Genomic DNA, 20,084 nt, shown 5'->3' with positions numbered 1-20,084 from the left:
AACATCATGTTAGTCATACAATTTTATTCATTCGTGTTGCGAACGTTCAGAATGTAAGGCAGCAATTCTTATACAGTGGTACCCCGGGATACGAATTACCCAGCTTACGAATTTTTCGGGATACGAAAAAATCCCATAGGGATTTATTGTTTCGGCTTACGAAGGTTTTTTCGGGTTACGAAAAAACCCCGGCGCTGTTTTCAATGGAGCCGCGGCAGAGCCGCGGCTTTTTTTCCATTAGCGCCTATGGCAATTCGGGTTACGAAGGTTTTTCGGGTTACGAAATTAGCCGCGGAACGAATTAATTTCGTAACCCGAGGGAGCACTGTATAATGCATTGCTAGCTGGTCCTATCAAAGCTGTCATATGGAACTTTGAGGCTCTCCAGACAAAAAGTCACCACAGAGAACAGGCAAAACTGTTCTGACAGCTTCACAACCAGTCTCTTGCTGATAGCTTTTATAAACTGTGGAAGAGCCAGCACTGACAACACACATGATATCTCTCATTTCTCCAAGAATCCTGTCCTTATTCCAGGGTTCTATGAATTAAGTATCATATATCAAACAAACTATGCCAGGATATTTTTTGAGATCTAGTTTTCTACCTTGGGAAGTTTTTGAGAGGTGTGGATGGAAGCACCATATAAAATCCTCACCTATACGCTGAAGTTACATTGTCTAAAAGGTTTTTCAACTTGGTGAACTGTGTCTGGAGAGCCCCTAAAATACTCAAAAACGAATTTTAGAATGTGTATTTTTAAAATTACTAATGTCATGCCTTTTCAGGTGTGACAACTTGTTTGTCCATTAGGCAGAACTCTTCACTGTACCTACCAGAGACTGAACTTTCATACATCAATTTGGAGATCATGCTCAAGGCTTCTGTAATTTTTGTGGAAAAGTTATAGGCATTCTGTAAGTACTGTACAAGCTTCTCCTGCTTTACTAAATCTTCTGGTAGCTCCTTTTCATCCTGCACTTCCACTTGACTCCCAGCAGAATGTGAAGCATCTGTGGATTCTTGGACAGTATCTTCAACATGCGAACCTACACAGCAGGAATAGGGAAGCCAATATGTTCTGCCAACTTCCTCATCTCATGCAGTCATATAAATAGCGAACAAATAAGAAATTTATCATTGAAATTGTGGAATTTTCATCAATTACAGCAGAATAATGAAAAATGTGGTGTTTTCAGACAAACATCCAATGTGGAAAAGAATCAGGGGGCAATTATGGAAGACATTTTACTCAATCATATATAAAATTGGGAGTGGGTGGATCTAATTTCATCCAAAGGGCCATATAAGGTGGGAGGAATGAGATTTTCTGCTTTATTTGCAAATAGAAAAGACATGTAATTAAACACATATGGCTGCCAATGTTACATCTAATTTTGCCCTGGGAAACAGAATCTTTGACTTCTAAGAACAAGGGAACTATGTGAAAGAAAGGTACTTTCAGATGATTACCTAGGTAAAATGTTCTCAACAGGCTCTGGATAACATTTTCATTATCACTCTCTGCTGTTGAGATGAAGGGTTCCACCCCTTGGAACTGGCGCATACCTTCTTGTGTCAGACGGATGGCATCTCTACATTGACAATAGGCACAATAAGGTTAAACATGTTCCAACCACCCCTCCCACTTCATCCATGTATTTATGGAAGGTGTAAACTACTTCAAGAATCACTTGGAAATGAAAATATGGAATGTCTGCGCTCCTACTGTGATAAGAAGCACCCAAACCCTTCCCCCGTTCACTCACTTGTATCTGGATTTTCTCAACAGCTGGACAATACTGGTGGATAGTTGTGCTGGGTCCTCTTGACTGAACTCTTGTGTTGTATCTTCCTGTAGCTGTGAGCTAAGACAATAGTTCAGAGTAGACTGGAGTTCTGGTTGCATCGCTGCCCATTCTTCCTCTGGAGAGATCACCACTGCTATGAGGTGAAAGACAGAATCAGATATAGCCTTCCATCTCCATAGGGATAAAAATACTTTGTGGACACTTTTAGCATGAAAGAGGTAGGAAAGGGAGAATTCAAATAATCAGTGCTTCACCAGTCTTCCACACCAATATTATTGTCAAAATAATTCTAGAAGTATTGATAATATAGCAAAAGCCTTCCCCTCCAGATCATATCACTGAATTATTTTTTAGTAATTTATATGCAGTACTTTGCTTAACAAACGACTTAGACCAAAGATTCCTATAGGGTATGGTACTATTTACTATGGGCAGTGGAAAGATCCAGAGGTCGGTGAGGGAAAAGGGGTGGTGAGAGGGCCTTTAGTCAAGGTACTGGTGCATAAGAAAGACAAGGGGAACCATTGGCCTTTAGGGTCATGGTGGAGATGAGGGGTTAAGGCATGTTGCAGTGGGGGGAAAGCAGCAGCAAAAAGGAGCTTTCACATTTGGGACCTTGGTTAAGCTTTAGACGTTTTTCCAGGACTTGGGTGGCAGGTTTGAGCTGCATTGCTGCTCCTGCTTTCTTTTGTTGGACAGGCCAAGAGAAGAGGTAGCAAAGAAAACTGTGTGGGTGTATAAGGCTTGGAGCTGTGTGTGGTATGCATGTCTCTGGAAAAGAAGAAGGGAGGAATATTCTGAATCAATTCTTCAAAAGTCCTTCACCTCTCTCAGACTGAATGTCCTTCCTTGCTGGAGAGAAAAGTGGGAAGTTGGCTGTGCCTTGACAAAGAAAGATTGAGACTTTATTCCTTGCTATGGAGAAGCTTTTCCCTTAGCATCTTATGAGAAGTGACTGAACAGCCTCTCTCTGGGCCAGCCTTTTTTGCAAAGCTGGTGAGGGCAAGGAGCTGCTCGATTGCTGCTCCCAGGGTAACTGAGTACAAAGGGAGCAGCGACCGAGCAGCCAATCTTCCTTTTGTTGTAAGGCCTGTGCAAGTAAAAAGGAAGAGCAGGCTGAGCAAATGTTGCACATGAGAGGATGAGGCACATGCCACTGGCTAGCTGGTGCACAAACAGTAGACTAATATCAAGAAAGAGGCACTGTGGGGTGTTAAGTGTTGTTGCTTAAGAGGATAGAGGGGCAGTTGCCTGAAAAAGTTTAAGAACCACTGACAAAGGCCCTTTACAGACTGCCAAAATAAAGCTGCTTCGGGTCACTTTGGAAGTATGCTGTTTCAATGATGCATTCATACTAAGAGTCTGGTAGCCGCACCAAAGCCATGATCCAGTCCTAAGGACTACAGCACAGCTTTAGCGCAGCTTCCAGACTCTTAGTATGCATGCATCACTGAAACAGCATACCTCCAAAGTGACCCGAAGCAGCTTTATTTTGGCAGTCTGTAAGGGGCCTTAGAGAACTTGGCAAAAGATACTTATTATCTATACACTATTAACAATGGGCAGGCTAAATAAAAACATATTTTTAAACAGATCAATATTTTTACTGCATTTGATCCCCCCCTCAAAAAAAATTCAAGTTTTTCATAACTGGATTTAAAATAAAATCTGAAATTTGAACAAAGTTTCCTAAAAAATGAAATGGCCATTCCATGCATAAATTATGGAGGAACACTACCCTGGCCATTAACTACCATCCTGGTTTTTTTGCTTTTAGAAAATTCTGGCTGCACGTCATTGTTTAACCTATCCAACTTTGTTTCAGTACAAATGATAGTCTATAAATGTTTGCTTGCTTTAGCAACTGGCATTATTTGTGACTTGATGGATCAAGAGAGGAACAGGTTTTTCTCTTATTTTTTGCTAGATAGAGAATGAAAGAAACAGGGAGTTGCTCTCCTACTGCCCATAAGGGACACCTGCTATTTCCTAACAGTTTGAAAAATAAAATAGAAAGGAGATCAGTGGAATAGGAATGTGTATGGCTCAGTCATTTTCTGCTTGCCAGAGAGAAGGAAGCACTCTATAGGAGGTGAAGGAGGACCAAAGGAGGAGGGGTGTTTTTTACTGGCAGGACAGTGGGAGACTAGGCTTTGGCCAGGGAAGACCAGGACTTGCAGGCAATCACTCAAGTTTATCCTCTCAGAGGATAAAATTGCAACATCTCCAACTACCTGTGGGTGAGGTACAAATATGACAAATCAATAGAAGGGAAGCTTGACTGATTGCTTTAAAACTGAATAGGATAGATGAATTATTTGAGTTCTATAAACACAAACAATTCTGAACTTGATGGATGAGACTGATAACCTCATTCAAAAGCTCTACTAAAGATTTGTCTGTGGCACCGCTCCAAGAAGAAACAGAGCTCTCACATAACTTCTTTTCAGTATGATCCAATTTAATCCAGGTGACACAATCTTTTGCAGCCTAGATCCATTTTCAGGGAGTACTTCCTTTCTGCACTGGCAGTTTCTTGTCTGCCCCCCGCCTCCAGGTTCAGAGAAAGATCTTTGACTGCCAGACCTGATGTTCTGAATTTCTCTCTCCCCATTTGACCTCTTAGTAACCCCTGAACCCCACAATTTTTAACCCCAACCTCTGCTATCTCCAGTAATCTGAACCCAGCCCTTTACAGCCTACCTGGGACTTGCAACAATAGCCCTAGATCTTACAACACAGCTTTGTAGTTAATATTCCCTAATACTTTTTTGAGTTAATATTTCTCTATTCAGAGAAGTATAAAACTTTATAATAATATTTTTGCTTCCCAGTAAAACTGTGTATCTTAGTTCTTGGGTGTTTAATAAAATATCCATTCAACAGCTCTGTGTAAATGTGTATTACTCAGACCAGGGGTAGGAATTGTATAGCCTTCCAAATGTTTTCTATTCACAGATGACATATGAATTCATGCCTGTGCCTTGAGAGCATACCTGGTACATATCCCTAGACTATTATATAGCTAATGTTCCAGAAACTACATAGAAGTTTACTCCCATGTTACTTTCTTATAGAGATTACAGTAGGTTACAGGCATGGCACAGGACAAACAGTATCACATGCTCAGTAAGAGAGGAAGCTCTGTACTCAGTTCTGGTGGAGTAAAGCATTCAAACTCTTATTAAATTTATAAATACAGTCTTTTGCAGAAGGACCACTTGAAATGCAAACACATGTTCTGAAAAGTAAGCAGTTCATGCAAAACCTGCTTGAGAAATGTATCACCCTACTATGGTAAACTGTCCCTTAAATTATTAAAAATCTGAGGACCAGCATAATAAATATTTGAAATAGAGAACATTGAGTTTGACAGAGCCCTGTATTTATAAAATGAAGCTAAGCTTCTTTAATATTGGACATCACAAACAAATATGATACCCGCAAGTTTTTTAAAGTATATGCTTGGAAATTTATTTAACACAGGCTTTGCTGGAGCTGCAGATACCACTATCAGGGGTTTTTAATGGCAACACTATAGCTTTCAGGATATCTTCCCTTTTGCTACTCTTCCATCTTTGGTCTCATCATTTGCAACCCATGCCCATTTCCTTCCCATTTCTCCATTTGCCTAAACTGGGGCACTTTATGTGTCAGGACTCAGGAGGCAGCCAGAACAGGAATGAGAATGAATCTACTCCTGGTTACCCCCTTCTCTATAGAAAGAGAAAGAATCTTACCGGGTACGGTTCGGCATGTCTTCATTTCTTGAAGTTTCTGCCTCTCCTTTTCAAGTAGTTCAGTTAATTCTGCACAGCTTAACTGTGGGTGAGAGAATTCTTTTAAATAAAACCACTTTCATGGCTCCAGTCAAGTCTTCCTCTGCTCTCTTATCTCCAAATTCTGTGCCCTGGTTTTTAGGGGATTCAAAATAATATGAGCCAAAAACTGGATTGAGTTCCAGATCCCTGAGCACAAGCAGCTCTAAAATGCAGCAGCTATGGATCCTGCCTCCTCATACCTAATGTAGTTCACAAATGAACATAAAATATTAAGCCATTAACTAAATAGGGCATATCCAAATACTTTATGGCTCCAAATGAAAAAGAGGTATGGTTATTTATGAAAAAAAAGGTATGACTAGCTGTCTTTGGGCATGACATTATGCTGAACCTTTTTATTGCTGCTTTAATCTTGTCATATATGGCATTTCATGCTGTTTCACTGTGTTTAATATCTTTCTCCCCACCTCCCAGAAGCGAGCAATGTAATAATCTTGATTAGACACACAATTTTATTGAATAAATTCACATACAGGAAAAAAGAACTACACAAAACACAACATAAAACACACGTAACACTACAAGACAACCCTAACTAATAAAGGGAACTATACAACTTGCCAACTATTGGTGGCAGTTTAATTTCACTTTCTCCAAAACCTTGCTAGATAAACTACTTATATATGGTTTTAAAATCTCCTTTAAGTATTTCAAACAACATGATTTCAACTTGTGTCCTTGGAGATTTTAATCCAAACCATACTTATTTGCAGTGTTATCATTTATATTTAACTTGCTGCAATGGATCAATTAAATTGGTCTTATATAGAATTAAATATAAAAAAAAGAAGTAAGATTTAATATTTGTGATGAATGTAATAATACAATGTGTTGTATTTAAATCTTTTTAATGTGTTCTCTTACCTTACAAGAGAAAGGGTTGTTGGAAAGAAAGGTAGTCAGCAGCTGAATAGCATTTTTAACCACAGTTACAGATTTGTCCTGTAGTCGACCCACAGCCAGGCACACTACCGCTTGGAATCGAGTCAAAGGCAGAGCCTATGGCAAATAAATAAATACATAAATAAATAAAATGGAAGAGGGATGCAGAACTGGGACCTCAATAGAAGTAAGGGATGATTCTATTAACAGAATCTATGCCACCATACCCAGGTTTCAAACACTGTTCAGCAGTAATGCAACATCTACTCAAATCATCTCCTACTGGATCTAGACAAGGCTTTAGATCAAGAATGGCCCACTCTGACAGGTCCAGGCACCCTTTTCACACACTCGCTTGACCCTGGTGGACGACATCTGTCCATTTTGCTAAATCTCATGCCTTAAAGTCAGGAAAATTTGTTTTGGTGTAAACATTGCAACTTAAATCCTTACTAGACTAATGCATCCATATTGTCCATTTAAGATTATGTAAGGACCACAGACCCCTTATGTCCCAAATACTGTAACTATAACCATAAAATAATCTCAGTGTTAAAAGCAAGTCTACTTTGAGGTCAAAAGCAGCCAATCCTTCAAGTGGCCTTTAATCTGTGGATGTGATGTTTGAAATCAAAAGGTCAAAATGCCCTTTTAAAAAAAATTATGAAAACAATTATTTCCAAGACTGCTAAATGAATTACTGAAAGATTTTACCTGTGGGAAATGGCCCAATCTAAATCTTGTGATTAGATGAGGTGAATCCAGATATAACTACAGTCGGCCCTTGACTTTTCCAGGAGTTAGGGGCGTGTGGAGCAGTGTATGCCCCCTGCCTCTCTTCCAATGCATCAAAGAGCTCAGGCAAGCTCTCTGCGCCACTGGAAGGGAGGCGGGGGACTTGCTCACACACACACACTTCTCTCGCCCTCTCCTCTGATGTTTCAGAAAGATGCTTGGGCTATCTGAGGCATTGGAGGAGGAGCAAAAGAAGCATGTGCACAACCCTTCCCAAATGTTCCCTCCCTAGTGGGCTTCTTCCCCTGCTCCCAGAGGAAAAGCCCGGGAGGAAGGGAGGAGGAGGAGTGCACATACACACGACAAGAGACTTGCGAATAATCAAATCCATGAGTGCCAAAGCTGTGAAAGTCAAGGGCCAATTGAAAATGCTGAAGAAAAAAAAATAAAATAAAAACGGAATGCATTTTAACTGAGTGAAGTGGTTGAGTGTTACCACCCAGTGCTGTGATGGTGAACCTACGACACATGTACCAAACTGGGCACGTAAAGCCCTCATCGACTGGTTCCTATTCTTGTAGCTCGCTTCCCATTGGCTGGAGAATGTGTGGGCAGTGAATTTGAAATTTTTGGTGGCTGGGAAAGGCTGTTTCTTTTCTCCCAGCAGGAAAGATAGGAAACTTTTGTTTCCTATGGTTTGCAATAAAAGTCTTCTGTTTTTACCACATCAAGACTGATTGACTTCCATTGGGGTAAGAGTTATTGGTACCTAGGGCAACTAGACGAATGAGGCAATCCCTACCCACCTCCTCCAATGCTCTTGCCAGCTGTCCCAGGCACGGAAGGAGGAGGGGCTCCCCTGTCTTCTCCAAATAACCAAATTTATGAATGCCAAGTCTGTAAATGTGTATAATATTTTTTTAAAAAAAGAAAATGACATCTAGAGTTACTAGAGCCACAGATGCTAAGAAAGGTATTGAAAAAAGGAGATCATCAGTGACATATCAGCTGACAAAGCAACTCCAGCAGAAGTACTAAAATAATCAAATCCAGAAGGATATGATGAAACAATTTGATAAACTGGACTGGATGACCCTTGCAGTCTCTTCCAACTGTATGATTCTATGAAGGAATCTATTGGGCAATTAACACAAGACGTTAAGGTGATAACTGATGAAGTGGAGAATACAGTCGTCTCTCTGTTTTTGCGGGGGATCTGTTCTGGAGTCCCCCTCCAAAAAACGGAAATCCACCAATATTCAAGCCCTATTGGCTTGAATGGCCATTTTAAGTCCCTCTGTTTGCCCCTTGCGATTAAGCAAGAGACATGGATTTGAAGTCTGCACAAATTGAGGGATGACTGTACTCCCAACCCCTTCAGAGACACAGAGGTTTAGGATAAGGGCAACCCAAAAACAGTACACAATCTTTTCTTTCCCAACCTCTGTTTTCAGTAATATAGCCGGCCCTCCATATCCACAGATTTGTTAAATCCATGTATTCAAACATTCACAGCTTGAAAACATTTTAAAAAAGCAAACCTAGCAAACCTTGATTTTGCCATTTTATATAAGGGATACCGTTTTATTATGTCATTGTATTTAATGGGATGGGCATCCATGGAATTTGGTATCCACAGGGATCCTGGAACTAAACTGCAGTGGATACCAAGGGCCTACTTTATCCAAAGCCCGCCTCAAAGTTAAAAGCGAATGCACTTCTTAACCAAACAGTACTCCTACACTTTGGGTAAAGGAATCAAAAGCCAATTAAAAGAAAAAAAAAAAGCTCATCCTCACTTAGAACTCACTTTTTGTTGCACAATACGTGTAAAGAGCTGCAGCACACGACTGCGAACAAATCCATTGACATCACACATATGTGCCTGTAGGGTGTCCAGAAAGTGATTCCTTGTACTTCTTGCAGCTTCTTCCAGCTGCTCTCCATTCAGGACCTGCAGCAATATCTCTGCCATAGCAGTCAAAATGGCATTCCGCATTCCGTAGCTCTGTAGGACAGTAATATTGTTCAGAATGGTATTTTTCTTAGCAGTTTGAAAATCTTGTAAACCAGAGATGACAAGATGCTCAGGAGGCATATTTGAAGAAGCTTCAAATATGAAATGGAATGAGTTGCATCATCTATTCAGCAATCACAGGTCAAATGCCCTCTATAGTAGCAGCTCTGTACCAAGCTGGGCCAATTTGTCATGAATTGCCAAATACTGCAGGGAAAAGGCAATTCAAATTCAGAAGCTGCTGATGTAATACTTGAGAATGAATGATGAGTCATAACCTAAATGTACATTCAGAGAATTAAGAAGTTACCCACCCTCCTTTTCAGACAAAATGAAAAGACATTTCAGTGCTGGCACAGTTGCATTCCTGTTGTTCCACAGGCTTAAGGAAGAATTGATTCCTGATCCAAACTATGATTACTCAGGAAAAAATTTCAGTGTTTAACTCCACTGATTTCTAAATAAGCACCATCAGATCAGAACTGATATTTTACCAACATACAACTTCATTAATTGAGAATCATAGAATTGAACTGAATTTGAGCCAGGCTCTTTCTCGCAAGAAATCAAGCAGAAACATCAACAGTCTATAATGCGACTTCAGAAAGTCAAATTTCCATTTTTAGTCAGAGTGCTAAATTACAATTTAGGGTAAAGAAAGAGTGTCTGAAGTCTGGGTGCTTATTATTTTCTGCCTTGGAACATGAGATTGAAAGTAGCCAGGAAATTCATGAAGGTAAAAGCTGGTTCTGAGCCTTCTGGAATGCAGTAACAAGGAAATACAACATACCAAGCAAAATCATAGAACAAAACTATGTTGCTGTGAAACATACAGGATTAGTGGGTGAAGGATGGCTCTGGGGCTACATGCAGCCCCCTTGGCCCCTCCAAACTCTCCAACTTATCCTTTTTCTGGCTCATGCTCACACAAAAAGGGTGATTTTTCTTTCCTGGAAGATTCCAGGAATAGTGATGTGCCTTTAAAATACTTTGCAGCCCCTTCTTCCACTCAGTTCAACAACTGAATACTTACTTTTCAAAACCAGAAGTGGAATTCTAGCCATTTTTGATTTTTGGCACCTGTGGCCCTTTATGCATCCTGTATAGGGACAAAAAATTAGACCCTGGACAGCCATCGAAGCTATACAATGAAGCACTTTTCTTTTCTAAAACCTGGTCCAGCTGCAGGTTTCTCATATGCCCATGTCAAACAAAGGATTTATGCCATGTGAAAGCAAGGATTTATTCTGCCTTGAATGATATTTTAAAGGTAGGGTGCCTGTGAAACAGTACCTCTCCATCCAGATGATGCAGCAAAACACTCATGTTGGCCAACACAATGGATGGTGTTTGTTCCGCTAATTCAGAAAGAAAGGTGGCATAGCCCTTCATCCCTGAAGCGTCTCGGGCCAGCTCCTGAGGGCACTTCTGTCCAATCTCCCTGAATAGTGAACCAAGAGTCAGTTGCCGAAGCTGTTGAAACCAGGTAGGACCAGAAGAGTTTCTCTCACCTCAATAACTCGCCCACGATGCTCTTCATGCCATACTCCTTGATCCAAACACCCACAGCCTCCACAAAGACTGGAGCCACATGTTCAAAGTGCTGAAGCATTTGCACAACCTTCAGGGTGGCACCTACCAAAGACAGAATATCAATTTTCATTAGGAGGGTAGGTAGGCTGGTTTAGGCTAGGGGTACACAGGCAGCTAAGTCACATTGCATCTAACACTGGAAAAATTTAAAGCAAGAAGCACAGACTTACTGAGCATATGGTCATATTGTCGTAAAGCAACTCCTAGTAAGTGGATGGTCGCCTCTCGTGTTGGTTGATGCCTTTGATGGCCAATGCTAGGATTTTCCAGCATGCGGTAACAACAGCCTGTGACTAAACTGAAGAAAAAAACAAAGTAGGTATTAGAATAGTTGTATATTATCCTTGGGGACCACAGCAGTGGTATGATTTTGGATACTACCAGTTTTAAGAATCGAACCCCCTATTATCTACTACAACACGATGAAGTTCACCACATTCCTTTAACAAGCCCCTTCTCCTTTCAAATAACTGATTCATTCCCCTTTCTTTCAGTGCAGCAATACACTTTAAAGGCCCACGTTTGGAAAACAGCTTCCAATGAGGTCTTGTTCAGTATGCATACCTAACAAACTCTTCTTCCACTATTAAGCCACTCCACAACTGATGGAGGTCCAGCTGAAGTAACTGTGTGAGGAGCTGTAAGACGGGCAGCCTTTCCTCTTCCCACATAAAGCCTTTAGACTGGCTTTTCTTGCTCTGTAAGGCAAGTGCAGAATGTAAACTTCCGAAAAGCATGTATATTGAGGAAAAGCAAGTAATTATTCATTTATGTATTTAGTATACAGAAGACACCTTCAAAAATTAGTTTTCATGCTTGGAGCAAGCTTACTGCAAAGGAAGAAAGGCCTATTTTTACGCTGGGTCCAGCAATGATCTCTGGTGACAGACTCAACATTACAACTTTCCCAGTGAAGGGGGGAAAAACAGTCTAGTGATGAAAGCTGTTGAGCAGAGGTGAGCCAAATCCAGAGTGAGCAAAATGCCAGAACTGCTCTGTATTGTCTTGGAGCAGGCAGGAATACAACAGGAAAAGGACTCTTCTCATAAAAAGGGACTAGAAAAGCCCCAATTAAGATAGCCTTGGTTAATAGATAAAGCTGGATGAATAAGCCACTCAAATTTACCATCCTGTTCTGGAAGATAATTTTTCAATCAATAGAGTATTGAAGGAAAAGCAGTGGTATAGGAGTGTCAGATGAGGGGGGCAAAAAGAACTGAAAATAATCCACCATTTAAATATTGCACCAAAGATTACTTCAGAGGCATAGCATCCTTCAACAGCCAAGAATACTCAGACTGAAATATCCACTTTACAGTTTTCATACAAGTTGCAAGAATGACAGTTTCTTTTGGAGCAAATGTTTTCAGAGAGAAATGTCATTTCAAACTAAGTAAATTTACATATTCACCCTTCTACCTTTCTCTTGGTATCCAGTCCCACCAGATTGCTCTTCCCAGACTCCATTTCAAACGCCTCTACTAGTCGGACTAGTATATAACAGTTCATCTTGAGAACATTAAGGTGAAGAGCACGAAGTGAGCATGCTAGATTATTACTGCTCAAGATGGATGTCAAGTCACTTGAATGGCTGGCCACAGCTGGAAAGACAAGTAAGAAAATATGATCACAGTCCTGCTCTCTGTGCACATTTGCCCTATATACAAAATCATTGCAGCTTTCAGATTACCAAAGACTTGTGCTCATGGTGCCCCAACGGCCAAAATTCTGGCAGCACCCAGCAACCTGTACCCCTGGCACACGAAGCTTGCCCTGTCCCCATTCCCTTTAGCATTCCTTGTGATGCTTTGCAAAAGAATGCTGTTTCCTTCAAAATGGAAGGAGGAAGGAATGGAACATCCTGTAGGTCTGCCCTTACAGCAAACACACATTACTTTGTATTGACCACCAAGATTACAGACCATTATATGAGGAACAGATTGAGGGAGCAGCCTGCCAGTGAGGTCACATTCGCCTTGATATCATCATTAAGCTGCCAAAAAGTACTAACACATCATATGACCTCAAGAAATTTTACTCACCCTTCATTATCAGTTCTAGAGCATCTTCTTTAACAGTAGAATCCACTGTTCTGAAATAGCTACAGGACAGAAACATGGATTTTTTTTTTAATGTAACCAGGACAAGGACTCTGTTTACAATCTGTTAGTCACTAACTGCTGGCCCAAACTTTTCTTAGCATCTTATGCATCTTCCAGGAGAGCTAGTGTGGTGTAGTGGTTTGAGTGTCAGATTAAGACACTTGAAACCAGGGTTTGAATCCATGCTCAACTATGGGTAACCTTCAACAAGTCACACTTTCTCAGCCTCAGAGGAAGGCAAAGGCAAACCCCCTTATGAACAAATCTTGCCAAGAAAACCTTGTGATAGGGTCACCATAAATAAATGAAGGCACACACCACCACCAACAACATTCCTGAGACCAAGTCCAAAATTATCAGTCTATAAGATGTCATAACAATGAGACTGAGAAACAATTTTCGCAATTTAAAAAAAGTATTTCCAAAGAGCATGTTGTTGTTGTGTGCTTCCAAGCTGTTTCTGACTTTTGGCAGCCCTACCATGAAGTTTTCTTAGTAAGACTTGTTCAGAGATTTGCTTTGGTCTTTCCCTGAAGCTGTTAGTTTCCATGTCCAAATGGGAATTTGAATCCTGGTCCCGAGAGTCATAGTCCAATGCTCAAACCACTATGTAATGCTGGCTCTCAGAAAGAGAGTACAGTGGTACCCCGGGTTATGAAAATAATCCGTTCCGCGGCGCCCTTCGTAACCCGAAATCTTTCGCAAGCCGAAAAAGCCATAGGCGCTAGCGCTGGAAGCCGCACGATTTGGTGCGAAAAAGCGCCGAAAAGCACCAAAAATTTTTTTTCGTAAGCCGGGAAAAAAAAAAAAAAACGTAACCCGGAACAGTTTTTTCCTATGGAATTTTTTCGTATCCCGGAAATTTCGTAACGCGGTGCTTTCGTATCCCGGGGTACCACTGTATGATAATAAATCAAATCACATGATTTAGAGGAAAAACCAAGTAATCACTAAATAGTAGAGCCAATACAAATAAGCTTTCACATGCTCTTTCATTAATGACATCTCTAAGGATTACAGTGGTACCTCGGGATACGAATTACCCAGCTTACGAATTTTTCGGGATACGAATAAATCCCATAGGGATTTATTGTTTCGGGTTACGAACGTTTTTTCGGGTTACGAAAAAACGCGGCGCTGTTTTAAATGGAGCCGCGGCGGAGCCACGGCTTTTTTTCCCATTAGCGCCTATGGCAATTCGGGTTACGAAGGTTTTTCGGGTTACGAAATTAGCCGCGGAACGAATTAATTTCGTAACCCGAGGGAGCACTGTACTTCAATCATGTTTTCCTGTGTTAAGAAAATCTAAGAACTGACACCAATTTTTTTCTTCCAAATTAAGTACATGACCTAAAACAAAGTAACTCATGTCAAAAGGAGGTAAACTATTCTGTATTGTCATTTGGAACACAGAGGAAAGTTTAGATACAAATGTATACATCTTACAAAACTTAAAAGCTTGTTAACAGTTAGTTTTAGAACTTTTCTCACAAATTTTTAATTTGTGTCTCAAAAGAACAACCATTTTGAACATCTCTTAATTGGGCACAGCAATGCTGGCATGGGAAATAGCAAACAGTGCCTTTCAGACTCAGCTCTTTTACCATTAACATGTCACAGAAAAAAGCCATGGCTTGTTTAGTAAAATGTTTTTAAAATATCACAGAATCATAAGAGACAACAAAGGCCATCCGGTCCCACCCCAAATCAAAGCATCCCCGACAGATGGCCATCCAGACTCTGTTTGAAGACCTCCAAGGAAGGAGACTCCACCACTCTTCAAGGATAGAGTGTGTTCCACTGTCGAACAGCCCTTACTGTCAGGAAGTTCCTCCTAATGTTGAGGTGGAATCTCTTTTCCTGGAACTTGCATCCATTGTTCTGGGTCCTGTTCTCTGGAGCAGCAGAAAACAAGTTTGCCTCCTCCTCAATATGACATCCCTTCAAATATTTAAACAGGGCTATCATATCACCTCTTAACCTTCCCTTCTCCAGGCTAAACAAAACAAGCTTCACTTATATACCGCTTCATACTGCCTAAGCAGTGTCTAAGCGGTTTACAACTATAAGCTAATTTGCCCTCAACAGTCTGGCTACTCATTTTAGCGACCTCGGAAGGATGCAAGCCTGAGCCGAGCTTGAGCCCTTTTGCTGGTCTTGAACTTGCAACGTTATGGTTTTGAGTGAGTGGCTGCAGTACAGGCATTTTACCACTGCGCCACCAGGGCTCCGAAACACCCCCAGCTCCCTAAGTCTTTCCTCATAGGACATGGTTCCCAGAGCCTTCACCATTTTAGTCGCTCTCCTTTGGACATGCTCCACTTTCTCAACATCCTTTTTGAATTGTGGTGCCCAGAACTGGACACAATATTCCAGGTGGGGCCTGACCAGATCAGAATAGAGTGGCACTATTACTTCCCTTGATCTAGACACTATACTTCTATTGATGCAGCCTAAAACTGCATTGGCCTTTTTAGCTGCCACATCACACTGTTGACTCATGTTCAACTTATGTTCTACTTGGACTCATATGTAGTCTTGTTCAGCCAGGTTTCACCCACCTTATATCTGTTCATTTCATTTTTCCGCCCTAAGTGCAATACTGTACATTTTTTTATGTTGAATTTCATTTTGTTAGCTTTGGCCCAGCTTTCTAATCTATTAAAGTCATTTTGAATTTTGATCTTGTTCTCTGGGATATTAGCTACTCTTCCTAATTTGGTGTCATCTGCAAATTTGATATTTAAGAAAAAAGACAAAGCCAAGAAAACCTACATCTCAAGGAGAAAAGCTCTCTCCAAAAAATATCAGCCTGTTAGATGGAGTTATATCCACCCTGAAAACACAGGTTTGCAGTTGGGGGGTACTACTGGATTCAGCGCTGAGCATAGAGGGTTAGGTATCAGCAGTGACCAGGAGTGTTTTTGCAGTTAAAACTAGTGTGCCAGCTGTGCTTGTTCCTGGCAAACTCAAATCTGGCCACATGCACAAAAGACTTTTAGCCAGGTTGTTAACTGAAACTGGCTACCGGGAGCAGTCATACAACTCCCTTGCTGCAACAGCTCCATTGGCTGCTGGTCCAGGCACAATTCAAAGTGCTGGTTTTGACCCATAAAGCCCTATACGGCTTGTGTCTAGGTTGTTTGAAGGATCGTGTCTCCCTTTAGAATATTAAGATCTTCCAGAGAGGTCCTTTTCTCTGTCCCACCAGGTTTGTTTTGTGGGAACAACATAGAGATCCTTCTCAGTGGCTGCTCCCAAGCTCTGGAACTCCCTCAAGAGGCCAGGTTGGTCCTATTGCTGCAATCCTTTCAGTGTCAAGTAAAAACATGTTTATGACCCCAGGCTTTCTCAAACAGGCAAGGGTTGGACTTTAAATGCTATGCAAGGTTTGTATAGAGTTTTTAATATATTTTAAATTTTAATGTGTAATATTTTAACGTTTTAAAATTGTTCAATTTTTTAAACATTGCAGTTATATTTTAATTCTTCATATTGTTTTTAACATGCACTGTTGTAAATTTTGTTAGTCACTTTGAGTCCCTATCCCGGGAGAAAGGCAGGATATAAATAAATAAATAATATTAACACTAGTGCATTCAGATATGCATACTCACTGTAAAATGCTGTATAAGGTATCAAAATGCTGCAGGATAGCAAGAGCTCCTTCTGTGCGGAACACTGTCCGAAATGCTGCAAAAGGAGAGAAAGTCAACATGTGAAGGTCAAATTTCACACAAGGGTTTAGGCCTGCCTCTAAGAAAATGTCATATGCTGTTATATTCATGGAAAAATAGATCAGTGGACATGAGCAAAGCTTCAACGAATAGAGGCAGAATAGTATTTACCAGCTTGTGCTGTTCATGCTGAGAAAGGACAACTACAGAGCATGGTTTCAGACCAGGATCCCTAGCACTGGCAGCTTTATATAAACACTGTTTAACATTTAACATCTGGAACAGGCATGATCCATTCACTTTACAAAAGACCTACTTCTGGCAGAAATGAAAACTGTCAGAAATGCACATATGTGCCTAACATGTCGGGTCTGTATTGATTTATCTCTTTATACAGTATTTTGGGAATTTCCTTAGGAGTGTTGCTATATAGATTCTATAATATAGAGGAGGAATGGTTGTATTTTCAACATTGGCTTCACTGATGCCTCGGACTCACCAGTAGTCTTAAGGTCTAAACTGTTTCAGCACTGTTCTTCCACTTTATGGCTGCCGTTGTGAATTCCAGGGTTTTGGTTTAGAGAGGCCTTGGGCAAATCCCACTCAATGGCAAGCCTCCTCTGAACAAACCTTGCCAAGAAAACCCCATGATAGGGTTGCCATAGGTCAGAAATGACTTGAAGGCACACAACGTGCACTTTAAGTTTAGGCTAATGCAGACCTATGGGGTGATTGGATCTGTAGTCCACCTTATCCGAGAAACATTCATGTGGGAGATACACATTATGTATTTTGTCATTATGTATAGTCTATACATTATGTATAGAGTCATTATGCCATTTCAGATCGGACTAACACAGACATTAACTTCCATGGCAGTCCCCTGTGGAATTCTGGGGTTTGTAGTTTAGCAAGGCCTCGGGGAAGTCACACTCTCTCAGCCTCAAAGGATGGCATTGGCAAACCTCCTCTGAACCAAAGCAGCCAAGAAGACCCTGGGACAACTTCGCCTTAGGGTCGCCATAAACTGGAAAAGACTTGAATGCACACAACAACAACAACAAAAGAGCTCTATGGCAGAGGATCCTAAATGCCCCTCCCCAAACTACAAATCCCAGTATTCCATAGGAGGCAGCCTTAGCAGTTAAAGTGGAACAATAGCGCTATAACAGTATAGTGTGATGTGTGACTTTGGTGTGCCTTCTAGTCCTTCCCGATTTATGGCAAACCTATCACAGAGTTTTCTTGTCACATTTCTTAGGGTTGTTGTTGTTTTTTTGCCATGGCTATCCTGAGGCTTAGAGAGTGTGACTTGATCAAGGTCGCCCAGTGGTTAAGCTACACTCTCTCAGCCTCAAGTTAGAAAGCCACACTCTCTCTGCTTCCATTTGCAGCATTAGCAATCTTAGGAGAGTGTTTTTAAAGACAGAATTTGCAGGATATAAAAGAAAGAAAAACATGACTTGGTAACTACTAAGACAAAGGACAGTACTTGCCCACAGAGAATCATGGGGATTACTTGCCCATAGGGAAACAATGGGAATACCTGCCCATAGGAAATCATGGGGATTACTTGATTCTCTACGGGCATGTATTCCCCATGATTCTTTACGGGAAAGTAATCTCTATGTTTTCCTATGGTCAAGTAATCCCCATGATTCCCTATAGCCAAATAAACCCCATGATTCCCTATGGGCAAACATTCCCCCAGGATTCCCTATGGGCAAGCATTCCCCAATTCTCCCCACCCCAAGCTCCCCTTTCGCCCACCGACCTGCCAGGCGCCCTGGGAGCTGTTGGACGGGCTGCACCTCCTGGACCGTGTACTGCGAGGGCGCCGGGCTCCGAAGCAGGTCGGCGGGGGACAGAGGCAAGTAGAACTCCCAAGGTGGATGCTGGAAGGCCATGCTTCCTCTGCACAGATCTTTTCCCTTCCGTGGCCGGAAGTCGACTGAACCACCAACACTTAGTATTCCATAGAGGCGGTCTAGCCCGCGAAAGGGAGAGCCAATCAGTGACGTCGGAACGCCAGGCTGACCAATCAGAGCACGAACATTTTTTTCGTATGCTGATTAGGAGGGAGCGGTTGGAAACGTTGAGCCCGGCCCGCGGGCCAATAGCAGCGGGGACAAAAAAAGCGCGCCAGCATTTCAAATCGCGAGGGCTCGCCCAATCAGGTTCTTAGTTCAGAGCTCAGCAGCCAATCGCGTTAAGGGAGTGATATTCTCCAACGCATTCAAATACCACAATGATAGTTAAGATTAAGAAGAGGATAATGGCTGAATCCACACTGCAGAAATAATCCAGTTTGACCCCCACTTTCATGGCTCAATGCTATGGAATTCTGGGAACTGTAGTTTTTGTGAGACATCTAACTTCCTTTGTCAGAGAGCTCTGGCGCCACAGCAAACTACAAATCCCAGAATTCCATGGCACTAAGCCATGGCAGTTAAAGTGGTGTCAAACTGGATTATTTCTGCAGTGCGGATGAGGCCAATGCCATCTGATATTTTGGAGACAATTGTTTCTAGAGCATCTGCACTGTAGAAATTGTGCAGTTTGGCACTGATTTAACTGCCATGACGCCATCCCAGAGAATTCTGGGATTTGTAGTTTTGTGAAGTGCCAGTACCCTTTGGCAGAGAAAGCCAAAGACCTTGTAAAACTACAGTACAGGTCTCAGGATTCCATAGGATGGAGCTACAAGATTTAAAGTGGTGTTAAACTGGATTATTTTAACAGTGTAGATGCAATCTCTGTCTCTGCCCTGTTTTGTGAGAATCAAGCTGACACTTAAAATACACTGAAAACTAAGGCATTTTTTAAAACAAAGTGGAACTTTGTTTTGCTGACAAATAACAATCAGTTCATTGCCTCCAACTCCTATTGTGTTTTGTGTGGATGTCAAAAAGAAATGTTTTAAAATTCACCTGTCAACTGAAACAATTATCCCTTTATTTTGGGGTGACAATTAGTTTGGGATTGTGTTTAAAAAACAAAACAATGAGCCAGTACAGACAGGCCAAAATAAAGCTGCTTCGAGTCACTTTGGAAGTATGCTTTTTAAAAAGCGTCCTAAGAGTCCGGAAAATGTGCCAAAGCAAGGCTCCAGTCCTAAGGAGCCAGGAGAACCTCAGGACTGGAGCGTGGCTTTGGCATCATTTAAACAGCATACCTCCAAAGTGACCCGAAGCAGCTCTATTTTGGCCTGTCTTTATGGGCCCAAAAACAGCTCTATAGAATTCAAGTTGCCCCATAATAGTTTGTCCCATCTCATTGTTGTTATTTTAAACATTTAAAAAGTGCAAAGCTACTGCATGTATGCTCTTATTATTACGTAGAGAGATCTTGCAGCACCTTTGAGAGTCACCAAAAGAAGTTGGCAGCATGAGTTTTTGTAGACTTAAGTCTACTTCCTCAGATGC

At 41.3% G+C, this 20,084-nt stretch overlaps 1 protein-coding gene and 1 non-coding gene across 4 annotated transcripts in view; both read right to left on the bottom strand.

Moving 5' to 3' along the window:
- NCAPD2 (non-SMC condensin I complex subunit D2) overlaps positions 1 to 18,621 on the bottom strand; it is a 44,068-nt gene extending 25,447 nt beyond the window's left edge. The window contains exons 1-14 of one of the 3 annotated variants that reach the window (XM_042453854.1): positions 18,434 to 18,621; positions 16,600 to 16,675; positions 12,923 to 12,981; positions 12,300 to 12,481; positions 11,445 to 11,578; positions 11,051 to 11,178; positions 10,799 to 10,922; positions 10,581 to 10,728; positions 9,081 to 9,278; positions 6,518 to 6,652; positions 5,552 to 5,633; positions 1,770 to 1,941; positions 1,474 to 1,595; positions 837 to 1,049 (exon numbers count right to left, since the gene is read on the bottom strand). In XM_042453854.1, coding sequence (XP_042309788.1) covers positions 837 to 1,049; positions 1,474 to 1,595; positions 1,770 to 1,941; positions 5,552 to 5,633; positions 6,518 to 6,652; positions 9,081 to 9,278; positions 10,581 to 10,728; positions 10,799 to 10,922; positions 11,051 to 11,178; positions 11,445 to 11,578; positions 12,300 to 12,481; positions 12,923 to 12,981; positions 16,600 to 16,675; positions 18,434 to 18,566 — 1,906 coding nt within the window. In that variant the 5' untranslated portion in view covers positions 18,567 to 18,621. Of the gene's footprint in view, positions 1 to 836; positions 1,050 to 1,473; positions 1,596 to 1,769; positions 1,945 to 5,551; positions 5,634 to 6,517; positions 6,653 to 9,080; positions 9,279 to 10,580; positions 10,729 to 10,798; positions 10,923 to 11,050; positions 11,179 to 11,444; positions 11,579 to 12,291; positions 12,482 to 12,922; positions 12,982 to 16,599; positions 16,676 to 18,433 lie in introns of those variants that run through there. The other 2 variants (XM_042453853.1, XM_042453855.1) reach the window with 2 other exon arrangements.
- LOC121924588 lies at positions 12,557 to 12,874 on the bottom strand. The gene has a single exon (XR_006102691.1). It is a non-coding gene; the product is annotated as a small nucleolar RNA U85 (small nucleolar RNA).
- Positions 18,622 to 20,084: the final 1,463 nt, after the last annotated feature.

This window comes from Sceloporus undulatus, chromosome 2 (genome assembly GCF_019175285.1).
Source record: "Sceloporus undulatus isolate JIND9_A2432 ecotype Alabama chromosome 2, SceUnd_v1.1, whole genome shotgun sequence".
Classification (NCBI taxonomy): Eukaryota; Metazoa; Chordata; class Lepidosauria; order Squamata; family Phrynosomatidae; genus Sceloporus; species Sceloporus undulatus.
This window is presented reverse-complemented; position numbering and strand designations above follow the sequence as displayed.